Source organism: Pseudorca crassidens, chromosome 1 (assembly GCF_039906515.1).
Source record: "Pseudorca crassidens isolate mPseCra1 chromosome 1, mPseCra1.hap1, whole genome shotgun sequence".
Classification (NCBI taxonomy): domain Eukaryota; kingdom Metazoa; phylum Chordata; class Mammalia; order Artiodactyla; family Delphinidae; genus Pseudorca; species Pseudorca crassidens.
The window spans coordinates 184,296,127-184,321,219 of record NC_090296.1 but is presented as its reverse complement, the minus strand read 5'-3'; the positions used below and the strand labels follow the sequence as shown (position 1 = coordinate 184,321,219).

At 37.3% G+C, this 25,093-nt stretch overlaps 1 protein-coding gene across 6 annotated transcripts in view; it reads left to right on the top strand.

Moving 5' to 3' along the window:
• NEBL (nebulette) overlaps positions 1–25,093 on the top strand; it is a 339,555-nt gene that overhangs the window by 254,153 nt on the left and 60,309 nt on the right. For 4 of the 6 annotated variants that reach the window (XM_067702916.1, XM_067702904.1, XM_067702901.1 and 1 more), the window contains 5 exons: positions 7,815–7,916; positions 9,074–9,175; positions 17,821–17,934; positions 19,563–19,664; positions 24,076–24,180. The exons of the other annotated variants lie outside the window; for them this stretch is intronic. In XM_067702916.1, coding sequence (XP_067559017.1) covers positions 7,815–7,916; positions 9,074–9,175; positions 17,821–17,934; positions 19,563–19,664; positions 24,076–24,180 — 525 coding nt within the window. The remainder of the gene's footprint in view (positions 1–7,814; positions 7,917–9,073; positions 9,176–17,820; positions 17,935–19,562; positions 19,665–24,075; positions 24,181–25,093) is intronic. 6 annotated transcript variants of the gene reach the window in all.

The window sequence follows — 25,093 nt, the reverse complement described above, 5'->3', positions numbered from 1 at the left end:
CTGCCAATTTTTTTCTAATGTAATTAGAGGAACTGGAGATATTCTATCCTGTTACTTTCCCCTAAAGATGGGCTTGAAATGAAAACCCCAGTAACATTAATAGTTTTCATGAATCTTATCAGAGACATGAAGTCCAGTACTCCTAAAGTAAGTCAAACAAATTTTAAACTGCCATTTTAAGTTTTATAAATAATGTGGTCTGTATAGACTTGTGATGAAATTAGAGTGGTAAACTTTCCCAAAATGCCATATTGGTAATCAGTTCAATGTGTATTAGAAAGAAGTATCCAGCAGGGGAAACCAGAGACATAATGTTCTTTTCAAGAATGATATATGTAATTTCTTGACATTAATAAAAAGTTTTCTCTTAGAGGAAAACATAGGCAGAACACTCTTTGACATAAATCGCAGCAAGATCTTTTTTGACCCACCTCCTAGAGTAATGGAAATAAAATGAAAAATAAACAAATGGGACCTAATGAAACTTAAAAGCTTTTGCATAGCAAAGGAAACCATAAACGACGAAAAGACAACCTTCAAATGGGAGAAAATATTTGCAAACGAAGCAGCTGACGAAGGATTAATCTCCAAAATATACAAGCAGCTCATGCAGCTCAATATCAGAAAAAACAAACAGCCCAATCCAGAAATGGGCAGAAGACCTAAATAGACATTTCTCCAAAGAAGACATGCAGATTGCCAACAAATACATGAAAAGATACTCAACATCACTAATCATTAGAGAAATGCAAATCAAAACCACAAAGAGGTATCACCTCACCTCGGTCAGAATGGCCATCATCAAAAAATCTAGAAACAATAAATGCTGGAGAGGGTGTGGAGAAAAGGGAACCCTCTTGCACTGTTGGTGGGAATGTAAATTGATACAGCCACTATGGAGAACAGTATGGAGTTCCTTAAAAAACGACAAATAGAACTACCATATGACCCAGCAATCCCACTACTGGGCATATACCCTGAGAAAACCATAATTCAAAAAGATACATGTACCACAAAGTTCACTGCAGCACTATTTACAATAGCCAGGACATGAAAGCAACCTAAATGTCCATCGACAGACAAGTGGGTAAAGAAGATGTGGCATATATATGCAATGGAATATTACTCAGCCATAAAAAGGAACGAAACTGAGTTATTTGTAATGAGGTGGATGGACCTAGAGTCTGTTATACAGAGTGAAGTAACTCAGAAAGAGAAAAACAAATACCGTATGCTAACACACATATATGGAATCTAGAAAAATGGTACTGATGAGCCTAGTGGCAGGGCAGGAATAAAGACGCAGATGTAGGGAATGGCCTTGAGGACACGGGGTGAAGGGTAAGCTGGGACAAAGTGAGAGAGTAGCATTGACATATATACACTACCAAACGTAAAATACATAGCTAGTGGGAAGCTGCTGCATAGCACAGGGAGCTCAGCTCAGTGCTTTGTGACCACCTAGAGGGGTGGGTTAGGGAGGGTGGGAGGGAGGCTCAAGAGGGAGGAGATATGGGGATATATATATACTTATAGCTGATTCACTTTGTTGTGCAACAGAAACTAACACAACATTGTAAAAAAATTATACTCCAGTAAATATAAAAAAAAAAACCTAATAAGCAGACAATTTCTGTTCCATCAGACAGAGAGAAATCTTAAGGATAAATCAGTTAAATGATACTGGAAAAACATTTGTGACTCTGTGATTCCGTGATGTGACTTAAAATAACAGCGCTTTTAGAATTTACTATTAAAATAGGTATGTTAGTATTTTGTTCATCTCTAAGGCAGAATAGTTAGTAATACCTATCCTGCTTTCTTCACAAGATTGTGGTGGTGATAAAATTAAATCATGTATAAGAAAACTTTTGTCAACTCTAAAATGCTTTTACAAACAATGATAATACTGCTAATAATGATAAACTGTTAGATACAGCTCTATATTTTACTCCACTGTTCAGAAAATTGAAAAACAGTTTTGTTTTCTGATGAATATCAGATCCTGCATTTACTTTTATTTCAAAGGTTTATATTTTCCTTTAAAAATAATATTTATGATTTAATGATTTAGTTGTTTTTTACATGCAGCAAACCCAAACAGAAATAAGTCTTATTAAGATAGAATTTCCAGTCCATGTGACTACCTGATGACACTTGGAAGGCTTCTCTAATGTAAGAGTTTATGACAAAAGAATTTCTTGAGGCTGACTGAACTGATGTTTTGAGATTATGACTGAATACAGTTTACACTGCTTACTTCTGTCCTACATACCTATCCTGTCTAGTTTCTTCTCACCAAGAATCATTTTAACCTTCACCAGAGTAGCAAAGGGAATGAATGAGTTCGGGGCCAGTTGGATTTGATTTCTTTTAGTCTGTCTGCTCACGTTGCCCTTAGCCTCACAGGTGTGTCTGTCTGTGGCTTCCATCCTGCCTGCCATCCCTCAGCTCTCAATCTTTGCATCTCCAAGTGCTTGAATTTCACTGTATGGACCATCATGGTGGAGGTTTTGCTTTTCTCTAGTTTATTAACTCACCTATTGAAGAATCTCAAATCACTGTTGTCTAAACATGAAGAGCTTTGCTGCAGAGCCACTGGGAATCCTTTGCTCAATGTGTCTGGCTGTACGTGAAGAACAAATGCAGCCATTTCACTTCCATTTTCAATATCTAATTGAAAGTTCCTCTTATTGGCCAAGTCCAACCGAGAACGATACAAGGAAGGGGATTCTGGATAACTAGTTCTAGCCTTGGGAGGGAGTGTTGATGGAGCCCAGTTGAGTACAGACAATCGAGCACAGCAAGGGAGGGGTAAGGATTTAAGAAATTAATGTGTTTAAAGTGTTTAGAACAGTGCCTGGCACGTGGCACACTCGGCATGACTGTAGGATACATGCAAAAGATGTGGCCTTATGAAACAGGAGTAGAAAGATTATAAGGGGAGAATAAGCTGAGATTAAAAGACAATGAAATGAGGTGAAAATACAACCTGAGGGAGAAAGTGAACGTGGTGAGATAAGGAAGAAATTCAATGACAGATTTTGATAGAATTAAAATCTTTTTTTTTTTACATCTTTATTGGAGTATAATTGCTTTACAATGGTGTGTTAGTTTCTGCTTAATAACAAAGTGAATCAGTTATACATACACATATGTTCCCATATCTCTTCCCTCTTGCGTGTCCCTCCCTCCCACGATAGAATTAAAATCTTTAAAAAAAAGTGTAACTATAGTTGATTTGCAATATTGTGTTAGTTTCAGGTGATAAAATTAAAATCTTTATTGGAGGCAAAAAAGAACAGATTTGACACTGCAGGAAAACATACAAAATGGAGGCTGCATTTGGAGTTTCTAGGTTCAGTAACAGAAATCCATCTCATGTTAGCTCAAGTGAAAAACGGGAATTTATTGGTTTGGGTAACTGGGAAATTCAAGCTACCTTCAGGCATAACTGGCTCCAAAGGCCCCACAGTGTCACGAGGACCCTCCTTCTCTTCCCATCTATTGGCTCTGCTTGCTTCTGTATGACTTCACTTGCAGACAGACTCTGTCTAGGTGGTCTCAAGGCTGGTGTTTCCAAAATTAAATCATCCTCACAGCAACCGATCCCAGAGGAAAGGACAGCAGTTCTTTTTCCCCCAGCCTCAGATCCATCAGTGACCCTGGCCTTGCTTGGTTATGTGTCTGCCCTCGATTTAATCATGGTTTCCCAAGGGTTGGGGTATCTGATTGGACAACCTGTCACATGGCCACTCCTGTGACTAAGCAGGAAGGCTGCTTTTGATGGCCCCGCTAGATCCCGTGGAGTGAGGGAGAGGCAGTTTCCAAATAAATAATGCTGCTAGGCAGATTTTTAAAAAATTAACACATGTCCACTACAAAGGAATAGTTTAGGAAAATGATCCAGATATGTGGAAAAGGGCAAGGAAGTAAATTCAGTGGGGAAAAAAAAGGTGGAAGGAAGAGTTCAAGCATGTACAGTAATAATTCTAGGTGCTCCTGAGGAAGAAACCATAACTAGTCTTTGTGAAAATATTATATACTACTAAAAAGATAAAGCAGTTTATCTTGAGTGCAAGATAAATGTATGAAAATGATAATGATTGTATTTTCCTGTATAGGACCTATAGTAGATAAGGATGAAACTTCACTGAAAGCTAAAATAAAAGATTTAAAGAAATGTAGAAATATACCTTCTCCTGTGAACAGACTGAAATCTTGTTGAGATATCATTTTTCCCTACCGTTGTTTGGTAGGTTTAGTGCAATGCCCATTAAAATTCCATTTGTTTCCTATGTGGAACTTACTAGGATTATTCTAATGTTCATTAGTGAGAATAACTAGTTTAAAATTAAGAAAAAGTTTGAAATAGAAGAGTCATAAAGGGAACTTGGTTTAATGGATATAAATCGTTATAGTCATACATTTAAGAAATGTGTGAGTGAGACAGTGAATGTTAAGTCCTTAATATGGTAGTTGGTACATAATAAATGGCCTAAAATGACAATTATTATTACTGTTATTACTATTATTTCTCCTCTTTCTTCCCTCCCCCTTTCACTTCTCCTCCCTCCGCCTTCTTTTTCATTCTCTTACTCTGAGGACACGATAGGGAAGAAAACATTAAATAAAACGAGGCAAAGTCAGTCATTGACCCTCAGGCCTGCACCTTTCCTGGGTTGATTTTCAGGAATTTTCAGGGATTTTCAGGAATCTCTGTCTTTCTTCTTATTCAAAACAGTTTTTTATAGAACACCATCTCGTCTTGAGAAGACTGCCTGGAGAATGGGGTCCCATCTGTCGTCGTTGTCTCAACACAGCGAGCATTTAGGGTTTGGATTATTCAGAAAAAAAGAGTGTATGTGTGTTTGCCCTTCCTCTGACAAACCTCTCTTCCACTGTAACATTTTTATTCTTCCTCAGTTGTGACGGCCTGAGGAAGGGAGCAAACACATGTTGCAGACATTTGAGAAATGTCAGATGAGCTTCCCTTGGCCCTAAGTAACAGGTTAGGTGGAGGAAGATGCCTAATCTGCTCGGGTAACCTTGTTTCCGATGTTCAGACATCCTTGCAGCTAGCGAAAATCAGGAGCTTGCCGCTCTCCATGTCCCTCAGCGTAAGCCCCCGTTCCTGTGGGATGACCTCAAGCCTTGATATTCTGGGAGATCGGTAGAGACAGGCTCCTGGGCTTTTCTCCTGTGTGGCTCTGTGGTGTCCGCTTGTTTGAATGTGCAGCTCATGTCAATCTTAATATTTGTTTTGAGTCACATATGCTGGCCTCTAATTTGCAATTTACATGGATGATGGGGCCCTATTCATTGTCCCGCTCCCGCCGCCTTTGTGCTGTTCACCTCTCTTCACGCAGCCATTAGGCTGAACAGCATATAATTAGGTAACCCATGTAAAGCATAGATTTCTGAAAGGTTGCAGCTCTTTTCAAAAAGTAAGGGTTTACATTTTTACCCTCATTCTTTTCTAAACAAAAAGACATCCCCCCCTACGGCTTTCATCTGAATGTAGTAACTTAGAAACAGTTAGTCTTGTAGGTGGGTAATAATTTTGGTTTGTTTTCACCTGAGAGTCCGTTTTTGTTGACACAGTTTGTGTTTAACTTGGTGCAGGCTGAGGTTGATTGGCCATCGTTGGTAGATGAGTGCGTTGCTTTTTGAAACCAGCCAAAAGTGGCTTATTTTAAATCCCTGAAGATTTTAAACTCACCCAACAAAATAACTCAGTTTTCAGATTATTTTTGTTTCTTTTGCTACTGGTGTGCACAAAACCTACTTAAAATTGCTTAACGTAAAGCCTGTGAAAATGCAAGTAGTGAAGGAAACAGATGTTCTTGCCAAAATTACGCTAATTATATTTAAGCTGTGTTCACTTGTCAGACAGGTTCATGATTATAAACATAGTTTAAAAAGTAGTGGGTGGGGCTTCCCTGGTGGCGCAGTGGTTGAGAGTCCGCCTGCCGATGCAGGGGACATGGGTTCGTGCCCCGGTCCGGGAAGATCCCACATGCTGTGGAGCGGCTGGGCCCGTGAGCCATGGCCACTGAGCCTGCGCGTCCAGAGCCTGTGCTCCGCAACGGGAGAGGCCACAACAGTGAGAGGCCCGTGTACCACAAAAAAAAAAAAAAAAAAGTAGTGGGTGGTGAGGCCAATGCAAGCTCTTTTTTTAAAAAAAAAATTAATTAATTTATTTGGCTGCGTCAGGTCTTAGTTGCGGCACACGGGATCTAGGTTCCCTAACCAGGGATTGAACCCGGGCCCTCTGCATTGGGAGCGCGGAGCCTTAGCCACTGGACCACCAGGGAAGTCCCAGCGCAAGCTCTTAAATAGAAGTATATACACATATACTTCATTGAAATAAAATCATACAATGCATTAGGGATCCTATGAGAGTTTTAATGCATTATCGTTTCTTACACCTGATATTATTTTTGAAAGAAATAAAAATGTACCAATTTTTTTTAACGCTGCAAGGTTGAAAGGAAAATAACAAGATACATTGATATTATCCAGAGCACTGATTCATAGTGGTCAACTGGGGAATTCATTAAAATGCAGATTCTTGGGCCCCATTTACCAAAATTCTGTTATAGAGGTTTGAGGATGGATCTCAGGAATCTAAAAATTTTAATAAGTACCCCAGATGATGCTATTGCAGAAAGCTTGCAGGCAACGTTAGAAATACTTGTTTTGTACAAATGCAATAATTGTGCATTTTGTATAGATGTTCAGTTGTACATTTCTGTGTTCTACCTTTTACATCTTGAAAAAGTGAAGATGGGTTTTAAAGGTGACTGTTACTACACGCTTTGCATTATACATTTAATAGAATCTAATGTAATGGACAAGTTGACTAGCCATCCACTGGTGAATTTGCCACATAGAACTCCATCTGGCAAATAGATAAATATTTCTTCAGCTCATGACCGATCTCAGGAAATAGAGAAGCAGGTAGGCAGTGAGATGTTTGCCCATCAGGGATTATATGAGTTGGCTTCTGGTCTCTCCTCTCATTTGTCAGTCAAGTTAATGTAAATGACCACTGTCATCTAAAGTATGTTTGGCAAAACTTATATATATTTTTCTCTTTAAATCTCTATTTTCCACACGTTGGTTTGATTGTATCTAATGTGTATTCAGAGGATGAATATTCCTTAATGTGGATCCTTTTATTGTTGGAGGATCAAGTCATTGCAGTGATATTTACTAGAATAAAACTATCAGTACCCATCACTAGGCCTCCCACATAAGGGGCATTTGAAGAGTCCAATCAGAAAAGGAAGATAAAGGTGTGGTTGGGAGGGTGAAAAAGCTGGAGAGTTGCAGAGTTTCACATACCCTCACCCCAGGAAATGATTTTCCATATTCGTGTGCTGGAGCTTATCCTGTATCCCCTAGGGGTCAAGACTGTGTGGTAGACAAGTTAACGCCCTTGGTGAGGATATTCTGTATGTGACTATGCACACATATACTTACACAGAATGACATGCTTATAAGGATGGTATATGTAAAATCTTATAAGATTGACTCTGTGCCAAGGTCTTGGGATTATATTTTTTATGTTGTATAAATTCAGTTCATATGCAATAATGTTAGTGAGGCATTGGCATAGTAAAAAGAGAATATAGTTATCCAAATAAATGTGGCACATAAAAATTAAAAAAAAAAACAACTTAGGGTCAGTGGCTTTCTTAGAAGATTATGGCAAGGATAAACTGTGTTATGGACCTTAAGGCTAGCAGCTATATGAAACTACTCATTTCTGTTTTCTCTTTTTCAATCAAAACTGTCTCTTTGATCAGATTTTTTATAGGAAAGATGTGCAGGACACCCACGTGTATAGTGCGGAGCTTGACAGACCAGACATCAAGATGGCGACACAGATCTCCAAGATCATAAGCAATGTAATCTCTCTTTCTTATCTTGAGCAGAATTGATTTCTCATTTTTGCAGGAGACAAAGTGGCTTTGGTTGTTGGATGGTTAATTTAGTTAGTGAAATTAATCAATCTGAATTAATGGCATCTCAATTTTTTCATCTGAATTATCCATTTCACTATGTACATTATTTGGATATGTGCAGAAACTGATCAGACTTGACTTGACCATGGCTCTGTTGTCATGCTTTAAAAAAAAATAAGTACTATTCAGACATAAGATAACATTCAAATGTCTGAGCCTGAGAATCAAGTTTGTCATTCGTCTGGTCCCATAGTATCTCTCACCTTGTCCCAAAGAACTTCACTTGGCCTTGTTTCCATCTTGTTGCTGTTAATTGTGCAGGTTCTCTTTGGTCAGCATTTACCAATGCACATTTCCTATACATCATGGCTGTTTTTTTCCTTTTTCTTTTCTTTTGCTGTACGCGAGCCTCTCACTGCTGTGGCCTCTCCCATTGCGGAGCACAGGCTCCGGACGCACAGGCTCAGCGGCCATGGCTCACGGGCCCAGCCGCTCCGCGGCATGTGGGATCTTCCCGGACCGGGGCACGAACCCGTGTCCCCTGCATCGGCAGGCGGACTCTCAACCACTGCGCCACCGGGGAAGCCCATCATGCTTGTTTTTATCTTCCCTAAGACATCCTTCTTGGTTAATACCGTTTTACTTAAACATACCTTACATACTGATTAAAAATGATTACTTAACTTGAACCAAATATTTGAGTAACATAGGCTATACTCACCTTAAAAAATCAATAATTATTTACTAAATTCAACTGCATGTTAACCAAACAGTGTTAGATCAGTTCCTAAGACTAAACAAAGCCGGAAGACATCTGTATGCAGAATGCAGGGTCTCAATTATCTAGAAATTTCTCCTGGATAAAATAAACACAATGATGGTGATGACTGGATTCATGGACTCAAACTTAGTAATTATTTTACTACAAAAAAGTTGTTCTTATAAAATCAGTTCCTTCTTAGCAGTCAGCATTTTAGTATTTGGTGAGTTGTAAGGATCATTTTTTATGGACTGAGGGTCAATTTTATTTTGGCTATTATCAATGTAATTTTTCATTGGAAAGTAGAAGTATTCAACATTCTCTTATCTATTCATTTTAGGCTGAATACAAGAAAGGGCAAGGAGTAATGAATAAAGAGCCCGCTGTAATTGGAAGACCAGATTTTGAACATGCTGTGGAAGCTTCTAAACTTTCTAGTCAAGTAAGAGTCTAGTGATGATTCCACAATGATTTTATTCAGAGATTTTGTTTCTAGCAGCACTGGAAGATATTTTACTCTAGGTAATGTCTTTAATTGCAAGAATACGTAAAGATAATGTTTCTGTAACCATGTCAGATAGGATTACAATAATTGTAAATTTCAGTAAGGGATAAAATAAGTCCAATTTTAAGCATAAAACTAAGTTTTCTTTTCTCCTGGCTCAAATTCTAACCTTTTTGTATGAGTTCAGCCATGTTGTCACATTTCCTAGGATTTCTAGAATTTAGCAAGAGTCATATCAATTAGATTAGAAGAAGAATTAAATTTCTATCTCTACACGCATACACAGAACTTTTAACTTAGTAAGAAAAATAGCAATTTTCTCAATTTTTAAATGTTTTAATCACAAAGTAAAAAAGAGGTAATGTGAATGAAGAGAACATTGAAATCATAAAAAGGATCTGGAAAAGTGTAAAGACATGCCATATCTTTGACTGAACGTCTCAATAGATAAAAATTTCAGTTTTCCCAAAATTAATATATAAATGTCATGCAATTTCAATTAGAATCCAACAGTTTTTTTGAAGTATGGGTAAATGATCTTAGAGTTTGAATGGAAAGGAAATGCCTGAGAATAGCCTTTAAAAGTATGAAAGTGAAGACCAGTGAAGGAGAACTTAAGTTGTGAGTTACCATAACATAGTATAAAACCACTGAAATTAAATCAATATGGGATTGATATAGTAAGAGATAAAATAATCAGTAGGATAGACTAGGGAATCCTGAAATAGGTTCCAATGTGTATAAGAATTTAATATATGATAAAAGTTTTGGTTCAAGTCAGTGGGAAAAAGTTGTATTAGTTAATAAACGGTGCTAACATAACTGGCCATCCATCTGGGTAAAAGTAAAATTGGACCTGAATCTTAAACCATCGACAAAATGAATTCCAGATGGATTAAAGATGTGAATGTAAACCAAAAAAATATTTTAAACCTTAAAAGAAAATCCAAGAGACTATATATACCACATAGGGATAACAGAGTTCTTAAAACTGGAGAACCAGAAGCTATAAAATAATAGTTAGACATGCTTGACTATATAAAAATTAACAACTCTTGTAATGGAAAAAGGTAACATTTGCAAAGTCAATGATAACAAACAGTAATTTTTATGCATGTGTAGTGTTTTCAACTTTGAAAATGTCCATTGCTCAACTTGCAAAAGTCTTAATTCGATTATACTTCAAAATGGAGAGATGTAAAAGAGGAAAGCTGTAAAATCTAACTGAAGATCATAAAATACTATCTGAAAAAATGAGAAGACCTACTATGTTCTTAGCTTTGGAGGGCCTGAGAAGGGCCGTGACTCCAAGCTCTTCTCAGCCCAAATAACACTCAATTGAAGAGCAGGGAATATTGGCACAGACCTGGCAACTCTTGCGGTATCGCTTTAGATTTTCTGACTTCTTACAATTTCAGCCTTTTCTGGGGGCAAAGAGTTCCTATCTGTTGTGTAGGAGAAGCGGCAGGTTCTATAAAAGCAGTACAATTTGGCTGAGTAATTAAGAAAATGGGCTGTGGACCTGGACCCTGAGTTCCTGGTCCTGCCGCCGGCTCACTGAGTGACTTTGGACAGATGGCTTAATTTCTCCATCTGCAGTTTCCTGGCCCGTAAAATGGCATGGCAGCAATACTGCTTCTTAGGGTTGTTGTGAGGATTAAATGAATTACTGGGAGCAGCTTAAAACACTGCCTGGCCCATAGAAACACTGCATCGTTTCCCAGGAATAATTTTACTGTAGCTATTCAGAATAGTTTTCTACTCTGCATTTTTTACATGAATTCATGCACAAAATGAAGCAGAAATAGTTAACTGGTCCTTAGATTCTGGTCTTAAATTCATTCCTTTACAATCTTATTTGAGAGTCCTTAGAAGAAAATTTTAGTATTTGAGTTTTTATTTTCACATTTCAAATGCAGTCACCAAAAATCCTACCATTTGATCCTACCTGGGTTCTTAGGCAGACTTAAAAAAAAAAAAAAATCTCAAATCATTTAATAACTGAATTATCAGATGCCTAAGCAGATTGTAATTTGCAAGTTACATTATATCTGTCATCTTTGTTTTTTTATGACATTTTTGCTGATCTCACAGTGTACAAACCCATTAGAAAAGGGAAAAACTGGGCAGATGAATATATAGGACTTCTGGAATGAACTGGGTATGTTCATTTGTATTTTCAGGTGCATTGATTAGAAATAAAGGCAGAAAGTGTAGTTTCTTATTTTTATTGACAACTTTGGAGATCATGTATTCTCTTGCTCCTAAGCTAATGAGATTGTGAATATAGGAGCCCACGAAGGCAAGTAGATACGTAGAAGGGAAATAATTTAGGAATGCAGTAAGCTGGGAAGCTAGGGGCAGGATGCAAGATGCAGAACAGAAAGAGTAAGAGAGCACCCGGATTGTGAGAGGGAAGGCGATGACGGGGCAGTGCCCATGGTGTGGAGAGATAAGACACCCCAGATGAATAGACAGAAAGAGAAAGCGAGAGGGCACAATTCTCCCATTTTACCTGGAAATTGAGCTCTGTGGGATTGAACCCGGAAAAAGTAATGGAAACAAAACTCTTCCTACGTTGACTTGTACAATAGCTTTGCTCCCATAGTTGTAAAGTCTAGGAGGCACATAAAATTATGGTCAAGTAATTAAAAGAAAATCAGTGAAAAGTGAAAGTGAAATCTCATGTGCTAAGATAAAGAGATGGGTGTATTTATAAGTATCTCAGATATCAGGGCAGTAATTATTGAAGTCATCATCTTAAAAAAGTTCTTCTAAGAGTTGGTTATTTTGTTTTCATATTCACAGGTCATCTTAATTTATGAATTCGAATTTGTCTATGTGATGAATGGAATTCCTTTAGCTTTATAATATCAAAGAAAATTTTGTATTTATAGTAATTAGTGTTTCTTCTAAAATTGCATTTGATGTATTGGTAAGAGAGGGTTTTAAACCTAAAATTACTAATCCGATTGATGTTAAAATTTAATAGTAAGTATTGTCCTTAACTTGTAAAGGGGTATTAACTGGTTTGGAGAATCTCCCGTTCTCCCTTCTGGGCAAGCACTCTCCCTTCCAACCTCCTTCCACCCCACTTCTGGCTTAAATGTCACGTCTTTGACTTGCTGATTTAAATTATATTGCTCTGTTCCCCTTTATTCTGTTTTTCTTTATAGTTCTTAACACAATGTATATTAGTCATATAAATGTATATGTGTGTGTTTTAAACACCTGTTCTCTACCACTCAGCAGGCTCTGTGGGGACAGGGTTTAATGGCGTTCATGGCACAGATTAGGCTTTCAAGCATTACACAGAGACTGATTAAACAAATTTCTCTAGATCATTCACATTTGGTTCAAAGTCAGTAAGGTATTATTTTATTATGAAAATGAGGGCAGAGTATATTTTGGGTAAAATTCAGACTTAAACACATGGATTTTATGATGAATTCTACATAAAAATCCGCTCTTACTCTCTTCCTCAACAGCTTTTAGTTCAGTTTCATCCAAAATTGGAGGGCATTGATGCCCATGGATGTGTGGCATTGTGTTGTTGTTTACTTTTCACTTTCCCTGATAATCAAGTGCACTTATCCAGTTTTCCACTTCTTTCCTGGCATGTGTTTCTATGACTATGATGAAAGGCTTTCGTTCAGGGTCTGCTTTTTGCCTGCTTTTCTGGCACTTTGTGAAACCGAGCCACAGGTGATGTCACCAAGCCCAGCACTCCTCGTGCTGAAAGCTTGAACTACGGAGATCGGAAGCCAGGCTTTGACTGTTGAAACACAGCCCTGTTCAGATGCGGTTATGAGGAACTAGCTTAAGTTCTGTCATTGCGGTTGAACAGTTCTAGTGTTTTTCTGTAGTGTGTACCTCTGAAAGTTCTGCTAAGTCTGTTAAAATTCTTTATAAAGCTTTTAGGAGTTTCAGCCCATATACCTAACCTATATTTTTTAAAAAGTTGGTAGTCATTAACTTTTAGATATGATATTCATAATGTGAGTAAAATCAGTCACAGGTATAACTTTTCATTTGTTTCCAGTGATTGATTTAGGTGTAAGGGGTAACACTGTGCCTTAAAACCATAGCAAAGTCACCCAACACCTATTTCCTCTTGTCTCAAATGGTCTTAAAACTGGAAGGAAGATACTTTGTTCCATGCTTGAGTCACCCATTATAATGAAAGGAAAGCATTACCCTGATCCCTTAGCAGAAGCGAGTGTGCGTGAGCAGGTGGACACTCAGATGTGTGAACTGTGGGTTAAAAGTAGGATAGAATGTTCGGTGTGTATGTGAAGTTAGTGAGTGAACCAGTGAGTGAACCAAACTACTTGGCTATTTTCTTAGTTCATTTATGTGCAAACCTTACAGCAAGATAAGAAACAGTTGGTATCAGTGTCTGGTAAATATACTTTTTATGTAATTCAGTTATTTTACTTTCTGGTTAATTAATGAGGGAAATTCTTGCATTTTTGTTCTTTAGGTATCTTTTAAATCAGATCACACGGAGTTCTGAAGGTTAAAATAAGATAAATTTCACAACACTTCGCTTATTATTAAACTCATTAGAAGTACATGAATGACAGATATACTTTAAATAATTAATCTCATGCTACAGAAATAACCTGGAAAGGTTAGACAGCATTTTAAAATTCAAATTTTAGGGTGTGTAGCCCAATGCATAATGGTGGTAGAAATCTTTAAGAATAAAGTTCTCATAAAGATCTATTACACGGCTATTGCAAAATTTGGAGACACCATGAAAGTTACCTGGTCCTGCTTTTCAATGAAACAATCCCTTCTCAGTGTAATCCATCCACTTATTCATTCAAACAAAACAGTTACTGAACCAGATATTACATGCCAGACACTATGCTTGGGGGTTAGATTTTCAAGGGTGAACAGAACAGATATAGCCCATGCCTTCACCAAGCTCAGGGTCTAATGGGGAAGACCAACACCAGAGACAGTTTTGCAGGTAATTGCAGCAATGTGTGATGAGTGACCAGGTAGATTTGGGGTGCTTCAAAAATATATCAGCAGTAAATATTATAGTTTAGAGGGTCAGAGAGGGCTTTCAGAAAGAAGTTACATTTGGGCAGATGCAAGATGTGTAGAAATTTCTCAGGTGAACATTGGGAGGAGGTAGGAAGCAGTGATTTGAAGCAGGAAAGCAGAAGGGGAAAACAGAACTGGAAAGCTGTCCCACTGGTGGGCGGCTCAGCTGATAGAACATTTTCCTTATAACCAGCAGAAATCTCGTTGGCTACAACTCCTACCCATCAATACGAGCTTTACCTTTTGTACTAGAACAAATGCTATTTTTCTGTTTTTGCAAATGTTTGAAGACAGTTACCGCCTGATTCCCAAATCTCTTCAGTATAGAACTCTTCAGCATAATAAGTGATGTAGAGTATGCGTTAGATAAATAATTCTTGAATGAATGAGTAAAAGTCTGGCAGGAACTATAAAGTATGATACAGATGTAATATGTTATTTTTATATCTATTGTTTTTCATTTCCTTTTGCATTTTTTTCTTCCTAATAGGATGTTGTTCAAACCAATTTATCAATGACTGTGGAGGGTGTGTGTTGGGGGAACAGACTTGGGAAATTAGAGAAGTATTATATATAGTTCCAACACCTCCCTCAGGGTATGACTCATTCTGAGTCCTAATAGAGAGTTGATTGCTTATCATTTTCCCTTTAATTTATATGTTTCTTTAATAAACATATATTAAGTGCCAAATCCATTCAAAGCACTAGTGTGTCAGGCACTAGGGATACAAAAATGAATAAAAATCTACTTCTTGCTCACTGTCTAATGGGAGAGCAGACATACACAGATAATTCAAATATGTCCAAAACTTAGAAAATAGTCTAACCTTATATTTCCAGGGAAAACTCACCTTTAATAATAGGTTAGTATTACTAAAAGTGTGTCTTGTAAAACGTCAGGTGAAAAAATGCAGGGTTCTGTTTGTATTGAAGTATTTAAATCTAGTCAATTAATCCAGCTGAGCAGTGCTGGCTTCCATCAAGTTTTCTTTCAATTATTCATATTCTTCAACCTCGGACATCGTGAGTGTCTTAGTTATGTATTAGCTAAATGGCAAAAATAGGTCATATCATCCTTGAGCACGGAGAGCCCATCAGACTGCCTTTGTACCCCCTGTAGTTCTCAGCACAGTTACACTAGGAGCAGACACAACACGGAGGGGGGTGTTACTTGGAAATTAATCTGACGCAGAGGGGACAGCATACGGAAGGCCAGAGAGGGGCACGTGCTGCATGTTCAAGGAACTTCAGAACACGAGGATGGCCAGAGGACAGAAATTAAAGGGGAGATTGGAGAGCTGGGAATGCCAGGTCCCACTGAACCTTGTAGCCATGTCTGGGATCCTGGTCTTCATGCTAAGCCCAATAAGAAGTGAGTTTAAGCATGTATGTGACTTGATCAGGTTTGCTTTTGGAAGACATTACTGACTCCAAGCCTGATGGAGTGTGTCAGGGTCATATCAGCATTCCCAACCTCAGGTAGGAACTCATCCTAACTCATAGTAGGAACCCAGTGCAGGCTCAACGTTTAATGAATAGAGGAAGGAAGGAATCATTACAGTGTAGATTGATTATTGTTTTTCAGAAATTATGCATTTACTTGGAAAGAGTAAATGCTGCCAGGTTATCTAACAGATGAGAATGTGTCAGGTGAATTTCCAAGTAACACTTCCTTCCATGTTGCCTCTGGGCTTAGCGTAATTGTGCTGGGAACCCCAGGGGTGGGTAAAAAGACAGTATGGTGGGCTTTCTGTGCTCAAGTTTTGCCTTTTAGCTAATACATAACTAAGATACTCATGGTGCCTGAGGTTGGGAACTGTGAATAACTGACAGGAAATGATGCAAGCCCGTGTTACATAGCAGAATCAGTTGATTAGATGGAAACAGCTACGGGCTGAGAGTGTTCACGGCCCTGTGGCATCAGGCAGCATGTTTTCCTCAGTAGGTGGAAAGTGTTGGTGAATCTGGCTGAATCAGGAGTGCCATTCTAGGGAAAGTCAGTTCAGAGAATCTACTATCATCATTAAGTGAATACCTTTCAGGCACTAAAACCTAGAAGAGACAAAAACACAGCTAAGAATACTGTGGAAAATGCCACAGCAGAGGAGTGCTGAGGAGTGGCATTGTGTGTTTAGGGGAGGACCAGGTAGGGAGACTCTTGGCTTTGGTGCCAGCTACTGTGGAAAGTAGTAAAGGAGGTCTAAATTTATTCCATTGGTGATGTTGGCCCTGATTTCAAGATAAAATAATTTTCAAATATCAAAGTTTTTCTTGTTTTAGGGAGACCTTGCCTGTTAATTAGAATGAATGACATTTTGCTTGGATTTATAAGGTAAACTGAGTATCAGAAGTTATTATTAGCAAATGGAACTGCAACAGAAGATGTTCCCTGTGAACCATCTTGACATATTTTCCAAATGTGTTCCCACCAGGGTTTTCACAAGCTCCCACTCGTAGGTACGCGGCATGTGTCCCTGAGGGAGACCATCCCCCAATACACACTAGATTAAAAGAGGTAACATGAGCCATTCCCAAACTGCTTTTTTGTAAAGGTTTCTGCAAGGCAGAGCTTAGGATGTAGAATACAGGTGCATTCTGAATGTTGTAAGAAAACAAAATAGTGTAAGAATCATTACATAATAAAGAATATTACAAGAAGACAAAAGAGCTTACTTTTGCTTTTAAGATTTGTGCATCCTTTCCTGCCTACAGGAATAAAAGCGGATGTGAAATGAGACTAGCTATTTTTGTTTTATTTTTGTAAAGAATTTGTATATATATTCTAATTAATTATCATAACATACATTCACATATTTCTCTATTCATGGAGAAAAATATAGTTCTACACGGTAAGTTGATAATCCTTCTTTTGGTTGCCTTAAGACTACTTAAAAAAAAAAAATCCACAGTGAAGATTGGAGATGGTTCTGCCACTGAATACAATTGTGGAGTTAAAGCAGAGAAATGAAAAATGACATTAAATAGACCCAGGATGTTTCAGAAAATGTAATCCCTAACAATGAGGTTTTGAACAAATGGGAAATGATGAGAAAAGCCATGGTATGAGCTATGTCCTGCATTTGGAATAATTCTCTTAGGAAAATTAATATTCAAATTCTGAGATTTAGGACCCATTTTCTAAATGTGGTAGATGTTAAGACATTTGTGGTCTTGATTTCTAACTGATCATAAATGTTAGGAATGCAGAAGTGGAAACTGACATTTAAAAATCCCCAGATTTTAGTATATAATTCTTGTTAATAGGATTTGAGTTCATGCCTAATTGCATTTATGATCCATGTTCAAGTAGAGGTGTTTTTTAATTTAAAAAAACCCTTTATGCCTAATTAAGCTTTATACGGGGGTGGGGGATTGTGGGAGGAAATACCAGGAATTTAAACTTTTGCTATCATACATTTTTAAGGTAGCTTTTATCTGATCTAATTAAAAATCAAACATGTTACTTTGAAAGCTTAAAGGTAAATGTGCTATTTAATTTATCCTTTTTGTTTCTTTTATGGAAGGTTAAATACAAAGAAAAATTTGATAATGAAATGAAGGATAAGAAACATCATTACAATCCTCTTGAAAGTGCTTCTTTTAGGCAAAGTCAGCTGGCCACTGCCCTGGCGAGTAATGTAAGTTACTTTCTGCCTCCTGACTTGTAATTCACAGAAGATTATTTTCAGTATATTTTGATTCTTGTTTTGTCGGACTTGGCTGTGTGGTACTTGTGATACTTAATCAAGATCATGTCATTTCCAAATAATTTTAGAAAAAGCTGAAGCATATTTTCCTGAAGATTTTCTGAGAAAAATTTCATATGGTAATTTACTATTAATGGTTACTGATTACTAACTAATTAATAAGTAGGAACAATATTGCTAATAAAACTAGTATAGCCGATCAAGAATAGAAATAGATTATATAGTTTTTCAGAAAAGTAGTGTGTCGTATCATAAATTAGTGATTATGACAATAGTTCACTCATGTAATTATGCATGAAATTGTGCATATTGTAAAGTATACCTGGTGCATAGTAGTTTATCATAAGGAAATTTCCAGAAATTGTACTTGAGATGGCTTACAATTTCTTTCTTATCCCTTATGTAAATTCTGTGAAATACCTCTTCGTAAGTTTTGTTTTCATTTCATGTCTTTAAAAATAAAGTTTCAATTTATAAGAAAAGATGTCTTAATTTTTTATGAGAATTAGGAAGAATATGAAAAAAGAAACATGGAAAGAAATCAATTACTTTGCTATAATTAAATGATGTATAGAGTACCTTTTTAAATGTTAAGTTTGACTATTGTTGAACTGTTGCTTTGTTAGAGCATTTAAACCTTTCAACTCCTGTCGTATCCTTGGGACTTGGTATATTTTATTTTCATTAATGTTTAGAAGGTATTGTAATTTGTGTTCATTACCCAGCTTTTGTTACCAGCAATTGAATTAGGTGTTTCTGTCTTTTAGGACCTTTGGGAATATCATAATGATTTATTTTTCTTATTTGATTATTTTTGTGTGTATACAAATGTAAAGCAAATAGAGTTGGGATATACTTAAAGGAACCTAGAGCACAGTACTGAAAGCTCAAGGTTTAGAATCAATTGCCTGGATTTGAATCTTGCTCCACCACTTAATATTATGCTTTCATCTTGGTGCCTCAGTTTCCTCATCTGTAAAATGGGGATATTTAAAGTATTTACCTACTAGGATTGTGGAGATTACTTAATACATATAAAGTGTTTAAACAGAAAAGTTTTTACTTGTTTACTTACACAGTAAGTGCTTGATGTTTTCTATTATTAACATTTTATTATTATTATTACTAATATTATTATGTTTCCAAAGCAACTGATTAAAGAGAAAAGAAACATTCTATATAGTAATAGGATGAAAACCACCAGAAGTTCTAAGATAGACACAAAATATAATAGAAAGATGGTGGTAATTTCTAAAGAGTAAAGTTTCTATTTTCTTCATTTTCTGCAAGCAGAATTTCTGTTAAAGTTACTTGATTCTGTTAACATCACCCTTTCTGACCAAGTAAACAAAAGGAGTTACCAAAATATTTTCAAGTCCCTGTAGTTTTCTTTTATCCATTCCGTAGTAAATGAGCACCATCTAGTGGCTCCTTGTAAATTCATTTGTCAATTTCCCGTTAAATAATACTTTGTTGTGTTTAAAATAATAATGGCCATAATGCAAAAGCGTAATATTTTCTTCTCCTAGATGGTATTTTGTTCCATGTTATTTTCATAGGTGAAGTACAAGAAAGACATTCAAAATATGCATGATCCAGTTTCAGATCTCCCAAACTTGTTTTTAAACCACGCTTTGAAAACCAGCAAAATGCTCAGCGGAGTAAGTGGTCGTTTGTTGACAACTGTAGGTGTGTGTCTCTGGAGCCGATGTGTCTGCAGTGCTCATGAGCGCACCTGCTTCCTTAGGCGACCCGGCCTTCACTCCTCCCTCAGTAACTCACTTAATGAAAAGTAGTGTCTTGCTTAAATTCCCACCCAGGCTGTCGCTTTACAAAGCTAGCTCTTTAATATCTCTTGAATACAAACTTTCTTGTTGAACAGCTACCCTTCCAAGTGTTTGTACGAGCGTCCTTTCTGTCTTTCTCCTTCCCCTTTCTTTCTCTGTAGTAGATTGAAGCCACTTGGAAGTCAGGGATCTTTTATTTTGTACAGGCCAGAGCAGAGTGTCTGGTATTCAGTAAGTAGCGTAAAAGTTATCTTAGTCTAAATTATATCTTCTCTAAAAATAAATATCAAGGGTGTTTGTGTTGATGCTATACTTTTACTCGTATGAAGGTTTCGATGTTTTCTTCAGCACAACTAGGAGGAGAGGGTGATTTCCTCATGTCCTGATGAAAATATCTGTGTCCACTGCCAAGTGGTCCATTCCTTCAGAGCTCAGCTCCTACATGCTGTTTCCAGCACGCAGTGCGTCTGAACCCTGACTTCACTGGCTCTCATTCCTGATGACCCTGGCTCACCTGTGCCTGTATTTCCTACATCTCAGAATGGCCCACGGTGATGATGAACTCTAATTTGACCTCAAGTTATTTCTATGCCTATTTTAATAATTACTCAAAAATTATCCAAATTTATCATATATCTGCTTTGGATCAGGCACAGATTTGATGGAAAAGTATTGATATGTTGGCAAAGAATGTGAAAAAGCGAAAACAGTCATCTTCAAGAGATGTACCCATGGTCATGCATGAGAAAAATCTGTAGTCAAAACCTGGTTCCCAAACCATTAAATAATGAGATAACAGCTTCAGTTCAGGTTAAAAATGTCTACACTTGGCTTTGATATATTGAAACTTCTGTTCATTACTTTGTAATCCTCTTTTCTTCTTGAAATGTAATCTGCGTGTAAATAATTTGTATTCACGGAGATTAATTAATTAATTAATTATCACTGGTCTCTGGAGGAAAAGCAGTCCATTATTCTTTCCTGTCTGTTGAGCAGGGATGAAGGTTGGGAGACTGTCAGGCACAGAATTAGACTCAGTCCCTGGATGCTTAATTCATGCTGTCCTGCCATGCTTATCCCCTGCTCCTCTGCACACATGCCTCTGTTCCTTGAGTGGCTCTGTTTCAGTTATACATTTTCTGCCACGACTCATAGGTATGCTTCTAAAAATCAATATGTTTCTGTGCTCTGAGCCTCTGCTTTCTTTATGTTTAGTCTTTGCTCATCCAGTTTGATCATTGCAGTAGCATTTGACCTGGGACTCTTTCTCATCCCTATTTCGGTTAACTTTCCTTAGGACACAAGGTTTCATGTGTAAATAAGCCAACAAAAATATCATGGTGGTAATTCAAAAATTTGGTAGCTAGAAAAAAGGCATGCCACTCATAGGCAATATTTCTTTTTAAAAATATTGACCTCGGGCTTCCATGGTGGTGCAGTGGTTGAGAGTCCGCCTGCCGATGCAGGGGACACGGGTTCGTGCCCCAGTCCGGGAAGATCCCACATGCCACGGAGCGGCTGGGCCCGTGAGCCATGGCCGCTGAGCCTGTGCGTCCAGAGCCTGTGCTCCACAACGGGAGAGGCCACAGCAGTGAGAGGCCCGTGTACTGCAAAAAAAAAAAAAAATTGACCTTTATTTTATAATAGTGGTGAAAAGCAATAATAGTAATTGTTTCTATTTTCTCTTCAACAGAGAAAACCCACCAAATTTGTATATTCCACTTGTTTTATATACCACTTATAAAGTTTAAACCTTCATTCAGGTTGCTTTTGCCTGGATTATAGATTTTTTTTCCTGTTCAGTCATAGAATTGTGACTGAACAGTTACTTCATGGAAGAGAAAGTTTGAGCCAAAAAAGGTGTTACTCTGAAGTTTCTACTTATTAAAGTTGCACGATGTTACACTGGCTCGAATTTATTGTACATCAGAATTGCCTTCTTTTAAATTTTAATGTAAAGAGAATTGGGATTTTGTTGATTTATAAAGGCAACTTAATTTTAATAAAAGATTGAGTAAGGGAATGCTTAAACAGACATTCTGCCAGAATTAGTTGTCAGTTTGTTATAAATGGCTGTTTTTTAAAAGACCTCTGAATGTCTTTGATATAAATCATAATTTTAAAAATTGTAGTGTGTAGAGTAAAATTAGTGCCTTATGAGTTTTTACAGCCATACTGATTAAATTTTTGAGAGAACATTTTCCTTTGGAAAATAGAGCTCTATTAGCTTTCAGTTTCTTTTATAACTGCATAAATTAAAAAAATATATATTGTGTTACTCTGTATAATTCCCACTAGGAGGCAACAGAGACTATTATATAAGAAAAAACAAGTATTGGTAACCTTTTACAGATCTTAGTTCAAATAGGGTGGTTTTGTTTTGGTTTTAAAATAGGAGTTTCTGAAATTCTCTGTAACTACAATAGATCATTGAGTTAGGGACAGTAGTTTTCGACCTTTTCTCAGTATATACCCGTTATCCCAGACTTTATTAGTTCTGGATTTTAACTTAGTAATGGAATGTATCCTAGCTTGTTACATTCAGTTCATAACTATTTTATAAATATATATTATAAGATAACTTGTAATCAAATTATAACATCTCTAAGTATACTGTTATTCTTTGAAATTATCTTTTTTTAAAAAAATTAGTAGAGAAGCCAAAATTTATTTAGAGATTGTTCTCTTGCGTCAAGATGTACTATGTGAACATTTTCATGAGCTTCCTGGGGGTGCTATCCTCCCTAATGTATTCTGGTTAGAGTTTGGGGAGACACATGTCTTAGTTCCCTAATTGGCTGAAAATGCCTCTGGGGACCATTGCTGCGTCCCCAGGGAAAGCAGTTTTCATGTGTAGGCCACTTGGACCTTCCATCCTTCCCATCCCTGGCACTGGGCCTTCTTCCTGCTTCACTCTCAGATCACGGAGCATCTCCTAAGACCCAAATGTCCTAGCTCTTTCCTGCTCCCTTTCAGATGCTGCTTACCTCGCCCTCACTCTGCCACTTTCACCGAAATCTTCATTGTCTTAGGAGCAACAAACTTTAGCTGAAGTCTCTGTAGACGTGAGTCTTTGAGAGTTGCCATTTACCTCTAAAAGTCTTTGAGAGTTACTATTTACCTCTAAAAGTCTCTTCCAAATAGGCAAAATAACTAAGTGTCCAATCTCCAGTGATAAAAATCAGGAAGCAATTTTTGTCTTATTGCTGCCTGTTGTATTTAGAGTCCTACACTTGCCAAATGTGGCATCCTTATCCATTCTGGTCTCTTCCAAATTCACCTTTTTTTAAAAAAATAAATATATTTATTTTATTTATTTATTTTTGGCTGCGTTGGGTCTTCGTTGTTGTGCACAGGCTTTCTCTAGTTGCGGCGAGCGAGGGTCACTCTTCACTGCGATGCGCAGGCTTCTCATTGCGGTGGCTTCTCCCGTTGCAGAGCACGGGCTCTAGGTGCGCCGGTTTCGGTAGTCGTGGCTCATGGGCTCTAGAGTGCAGGCTCAGTAGTTGTGGTGCATGGGCTTAGTTGCTTCGCCACATGTGGGATCTTCCCAGACCAGGGCTCGAACCCGTGTTCCCTGCATTGGCAGGCAGATTCTTAACCACTGCGCCACCAGGGAAGCCCCAAATTTACCTTTTTGTCTGTATGTCTAAATAATGTCTTAATCCAGTTTCTTCACCTTAAAAATGCAACCAACCATACCCAGATTCCTCAGTTTCTCTTCCAGGCACTTCCTACCCTCTCCTTTTAGGAAAATTAGTTGAATTATTTCTCACCCTCTAATTTTCCTTATGAACCCCAATCTTTCTCAGGGCTGAACCGTTGCATACAACTTATTTTTCTTTCCTGACTCCAGCTTTCCGTTCCTATGTTCTTTCTTCTTTTCTTTCCTTCTCTTCTTGTAGATGAAATTAAATACATTTCTGTTCTAGAATAAGGGCAGGACAAGTTGCCTTTATTTTGCCCACTTTGCCTGTTCACACAAGTCACGGGTTTTCTGTTGTCACTCCTCAGTGTCGCAAATCTCTTTTATATTGTGTTTACAGCCAGTTGTCCTCTGCTTCTCTTCAGTGTTTTAGATGCTGTTCACATTGACCACCTAGAGCTGGTCTATCTTGTGTTGTCGGTTTAGCGCAGGGTCAGAAATCTGTACAACCAGCCATGGGAGCCTGGTGGTAGCTTTGCAGTTCTTGTTGGCTTGCATTTTTCAGTTTGCATTCCTAAGTATTAGTTGCTCTCACCAGCCTCTTTTATTCTGACTTTATTTTCATGTTCTCTATTTTAGCGAGAGTATAGAAAGCTTTTTGAGGAAAACAAAGGCATGTATCATTTTGACACGGACGCTGTGGAACACCTGCACCATAAAGGCAATGCCATGCTCCAGAGTCAGGTATGAGACCTCCCCAACCCAGACCCTGTAACAGTCACTGACGGGCACTGGATCAAGAATGTGCAGCTGCTGGAAGAAATGTGCGTTGTGAAAAAAATCTCAAACACTATATTTATTGGGCTGGGGAAGCTTGAACCATGTTTCATATGCAGGCATTTCATAATATTATAGTTACTATACACAAGTTAAAACTTATAATATATGAGTTAATTAATTAAATGATGATCATATCTCATAATTTCAATTTTATAGTGTACTGGTTTGTCATTTGGAGCTGCAGAAGTAATTTTCCAGGCACAAAGTTCATTATAATTTCTCAGTTCAATTATAAGTGTATTAAAAAGGAAAAACTATCTTACCAGTGTATTCTACATTAATGTTTCTTTCGACTATGAAATTCTATGTACTCTCTGAAAGAAATCTTTAAAAATATCTTTTTTCTTGAACACTTTAAAGTTGATAACTTTTCTTTGGTTCTGAATTTCAATGGTTGCAAAAGATGTTATTTCCAGCATCTATTAAGATAAAATTTTACATCACGCTTTTAAATGTATCCCATGGAACATAAATTCCATAATGAGGTGATATCCACCTTCATTTATTTAAAAAATATACAAACCAGCTCTCCTTTAAGGTTTGGAAATGTATGTGTTTTTCTCTTGTGTTCTTACTTTTATTTAGTTTTCCCCACAAAATTTTATCCTAACATAATGTGTTATTGTACTTCACACACTCTCATCCATCATTCTATTATACTTCTCTAAAACAAAAGTATTCCTAAAAATAGGAATTTAAAAATTTGTTATATTTCCTGCCACCACAAAGTTCTAAGTTTTGAAAAGGTTCTTTTGGATTTAATTACCATTAAAATTATTATTATAATACAACTTAAGAACCAATTTCATAAGTAATT